Source organism: Octopus bimaculoides, chromosome 2 (genome assembly GCF_001194135.2).
Source record: "Octopus bimaculoides isolate UCB-OBI-ISO-001 chromosome 2, ASM119413v2, whole genome shotgun sequence".
Lineage (NCBI taxonomy): Eukaryota > Metazoa > Mollusca > Cephalopoda > Octopoda > Octopodidae > Octopus > Octopus bimaculoides.
The window spans coordinates 11,334,542-11,339,485 of record NC_068982.1 but is presented as its reverse complement, the minus strand read 5'-3'; the positions used below and the strand labels follow the sequence as shown (position 1 = coordinate 11,339,485).

The 4,944-nt window shown below is 34.3% G+C and overlaps 1 protein-coding gene across 1 annotated transcript in view; it reads left to right on the top strand.

Annotated features, from left to right (window-relative positions):
- Positions 1-4,944, top strand: part of LOC106871845 (AT-rich interactive domain-containing protein 5B) — a 156,648-nt gene that overhangs the window by 56,210 nt on the left and 95,494 nt on the right. Inside the window, exons 7-8 of the mRNA XM_052965954.1 lie at positions 1,908-2,047; positions 3,798-3,942. Coding sequence (XP_052821914.1) covers positions 1,908-2,047; positions 3,798-3,942 — 285 coding nt within the window. The remainder of the gene's footprint in view (positions 1-1,907; positions 2,048-3,797; positions 3,943-4,944) is intronic.

Genomic DNA, 4,944 nt, shown 5'->3' with positions numbered 1-4,944 from the left:
ATATATATATATATATATATACTGAGAAGACCTGGCATGCCAAGTGAGACCGTGGCCTATGCCAGTGCAGCATAACCGGCCCATTTAAGAGTACCCTTCTATCACTGGGCAATAAACTGCACTTGCAAAGACCTGTTGAGTCAAGTGAAGTCATTGTCGTGGCCAATGACAGTACCTCCTAATTAGCACCTATGCCAGTGGCACGTAAAAAGCACCATTCGAGCATGGTCGATGCCAGTGCTGCCTGTCTGGCCCCTGTGCTGGTGGCACATAAAAAACACCCACTACACTCTCGGAGTGGTTGGCGTTAGGAAGGGCATCCAACTGTAGAAACCCTGCCAGATCAGATTGGAGTCTGGTGTTGCCATCTGGTTCGCCAGTCCCCAGTCAAATCGTCCAACCCATGCTAGCATGGAAATTGGACGTTAAATGATGATGATGATGAACATACTAAATTACGTAGTTGTGGCACTTTGTTTTATGTACTTGTGGCTTGTTTACTTTATAACTAATTGAATTACATTTACATAACCTATCTGATGATGAAGCTTCTAGATTGAATACTTTAATCTTATTATTTTCAAAGATATTGAAATATTGCAGTCTTTGTTGAAGTTGATAAAATTAACACCATTGTCTTCTTCCTTCACTTAAGTTCATTTCAAACATTAACATTTTTGTTGCTTAGTCATTGTTCATATTGTAAAGTAGTCAAAGGCCTTGAAAAGGTCACTTTATCTAATTTTTTCATATGTACAAAATCAATGGGGAATTTTTAAATTTTTTTTATTAATACTCATATCTATTTCTAATGTTTGCTTTTTGGGTTAAAGATTTTGAGTTAATTTTCTCCTGAATGGAGAAAAAAAAAGAAAAAATAAGGCGAGTTATGTTTTCAAAAAGGTGTTTGGATGTAAATTTTTTTTATGTATTAAAACAAATTTATAAAATTTTCTTTCGATTTTCAATATTTATAAAATTATCTTTTCTAAGAGAGGAAATTTTTCACTTAAATATTCATTATTTTCAATTATCTTTCATTATTTCTGACATCACAATAAAGCTAACATCTATTGGGAAGTTTCTCAATCAATTCCTGCCTAACTTTAAGAGAAAATAAAGACTAAACTAAGTCCAAAAGGCTATAATTTCTCTTTGGTTCACTGACTCCATTTTGCTTAATAGTGGTTTCAAATTTTGGCACCGGACTAGCAGTTTTGGAGGGGTAGTGTCGATTACATGGACCCCAGTGTTTAACTGGTACTTTATTTTATCGACCCAGAATGGATGAAAGTTTAAGTCATTGCCAGTGGCATTTGAACTCAGAACGTTTAAAGTCAGAAGAAATACCATTAAGCGTTTTTGCCAGCCCTGTAATGTTTCTGCCAGCTCACACCTTCATTTGGGTTCATAATGAGGATTATAATTATATAATTGCAATTATTTTCCTTCTAATTTTATTTAATATATATATATATATATATATATTTGTATATATATTATGCTTAGTCCACATTATTCTGTTAGGAGCATAGGACTAGTTTCCTGGTGTCTCTGATGTATATATTCCTTCCTGGATAGGAAGCCAGTCCCTCACAAGATTACTCCTTTTTGCCAGACGAGTGCACTTGAGCAACGTGAAATGATGTGATTTTCTTAAGAATACAACGCATTGCCCCGTCCAGCAATCAAAACCACAATCTTATGATGAAGGATTCAACATCCTAACCACTAAGCCATATGTATGATGTGTATTCAAGCATCCCATTTTAAAGATAAGATTAGAAGTATCAACAAAGGGTATTATAACTTGTTGTGTAACGTGGGACAAGTAGTGAATCCTCACGCATCTTTTTTGTGTATATTTATTTTTCTTCAAGTTTCTTTCATTTTTAAAAATTTTCCAGCACCCAATTTGAAAGGAAGGCCAAGAAAGAAAAAAATAAAACTGAAGAAAGGGGCATCCTTATCATCAGACAGCAATGAAGATTCACCTGGAGAAACCCAGCTGGTGCGACACAAAGCGAATGGCAGCAACAGACTGAAGGTATTTTGATTTACGCAGGTTTTCCTGCTTCTTTATTTTCCTATCATCGGTAGGAGCCCATAAAAGGGAGAGCAAGTTGCCCCTTCTGTCTGTAGACTGGAGTGACACTTTGGGAAAATGTTAGCAGCTCCTTAGACACCCATGCCAGGGATATGGTGAAGACATCGGCAGTAAGATATTGGATAACCTACGAGGTGAGGAATCCTAGATCAATGGTTTGATGGTTGTTACAACCGAGAGGAAAATCTGTACCATCAGACAATGGTTGGGTGTCGACTAGCAAGTGAGCTACTACTGTGGGGCAGCTGCATTGCCGGCCTTGCTCGTTGGACTCTTGTACACTGCTTGATACTTGGTATGGAGGCCTGGAGAGGCAGTCTGGTTGGAGAATGATGCCAACTGCCATACTCGCTGTCCAAGGCGTATTGTTCAGAGAAATGCAGAGCCCTGTGGTAATAGAGTGAATATAACGGTTGTACATGTAAATAACTGGAAGCTGCTAACAAGAGCTCTGCACACAGGTGGCTCATTTCCAATAAAATAAGAGTGAATCATAAAAATGAAGCACTACCTATCACATCATAATCTTTTTTTTTTTTTTTTTTTTTGTCATTTTACTGAGGTAAAATTTTGTCTTGCAGTTATTCATGATCCAATTGTCCGCTAAACAACTGTGATAATATAAATTTAGATTTTTAATGAGTGTACAAAATTTAAAAGTAAGACTTTATTCAAATGTTTATTTACTTTATGGACAGAATTTTCTTTTTAAATTTGTAAAAATTTTAACCATAAAAACTAATGATTTCATTGAATAATTTTATGATCTGTATTGTAACTTTTGTTATAATCAGCTTTAAATTTAAATTTGTCAGCAAAATAGTCAATTTTTCAATTGATAAACGGTTTTATATTTCAAAGTAATTAAGCATGAATCCTTATTAGCCACTACAGTTATCATACAAACCTATTTTCAGTATAAAATATATACTACAAATGTATGTTCTATTTTATTTACCCATTATATTAACTGCCATAAGAATCTCTGATAAAGTAGGTTATTCATTATCTTTCTAGAAAAAAAATTTTTCTTCCATAAAAAAAATACATTTCCTCTTTTCTGATTACACATGAATAAAAAACAAACATACATCTTATCAGTGTGACTATTCACTGACAATATTATCAAGACTAAAGTTCCCTTCTTATCATCTGAATATTGATGTTACCAAAAGAATAGTTATTTGTAATTATTTTGTTCTAATATTATAACAAGATATTGTTGTATTCAGGCTATACATTACATACATGTTCAGATAATTTTAATGCTTAAAGCATACGTTCAGACATAAGCTTTTTTATTTAGAAGCTTGTTCTTTCAAACCTTATTGTCCCTTCTCTTCTCCTTTTGATGGAAAGAGATTTAATACAGCAAATTACTAGCTGACATTTTCATTAATATTTGTGCCATAACAAAATACAAAATGTTAGCTTTCACCACTGGTGAAATAGTATTTGCATATTGAAATGCATGAGAATTGATAGTATCAAATGATCATTGCCTAAGGGATATAAAAATAATTACTCCTTCCACCTTCCTTAAAACATTAGGATATTTTTTTTAAAGATGACAGCAAGGTATTGTAGGGGAATCGGATTAAAAATCTCATGTTATTCAAACTAATATTTTTTAAGACCATATAGAATTATTATGGGTTTATTATTTTAATCTGATACATATTTATTTCAGGAACCCAAACGTGAACAACTTAATGGATATAATAAACATGACTCAATCCTTACAAATGAAAAGTTATTCCTGGAATCTCTCCACAATTTCATGAGAAAAAGGACCACTCCCATCGAACGGATTCCATCATTGGGCTTTAAAATGAGTTAGTATTATGTTCTCTATACTATATTAAGATCAAATAATCTCATAAATGTGCATTTCAATAAAATAATATTTTAAATTCAGGGATTTCTGGTTACTTTTACGCCTGCAAAAGGGATTGTTTTACTTTGTTTCTTTCCCCTGTGAAGAAATCAGTGGGAAAATAGGACCTGCATTGCAGAACGTCCTTGTTGTGATAAAACTTTTAGGGCACAACTTTTCCACAACGCTGGTGGAATTTATGTGTGTGTATGTGGGGGGTGCAAACATGGCCGTGTGATTAAGATGTTCACTTTGCAATGACACGAATTCAAGTTCAGGCCCACCCTTATGACACCTTGGGCAAGTGGTTGCTACTATAACCCTGGCCTAATGAAAGACCTGTAGGTGGATTTAGCTGATAAAAACTGAAAGAAGCCTGCTATGTGTGTTTGTGTGTAAGTGTTCCTGGCTCCTTGTTTCGACATTTTGTATTAATTGTTAAGAAGCATCATTTACACAAGAAATGGTATTCATTTGCAATCCCTTATGGAAAAATTGGGCCATTTGTGCTATCTGTGTTTGAAGGATTTGGGGGAAATATTACCTTGCTTGGAAACAGGTGAGAGTTAGCAGCAGAAACAACATCTGGCTGACAAATTTTGTCCTGCACATGCAGGTACAGAAAAGCAGATGCTAAAATGATTATATATATAGGGAAAAGAACCAAGGTTCATGAACTCATCAATGAAAATCCACTGTCACATAATTGAGTTTTTACCTGTAATTTTGGATTTTATCCTTAATATTATTATTATGTAGAAAAAAGGTAATGTAAAAGGAGAAAGGGCTCTATACCCCTTTCTTATTTTTTCTGACCAGGCTCCCGTGGCTTTTATGGGTTTTTCCACGTGTAACCTTTCGAAGTGCCTCCCCCTATTGGGAGTTTTATTTGTTAAATCTTTCTCTGTTTTCCTAACTGTTTACACGAACGTTTTTCTATTTTTCGGACAAAACGCTTTGT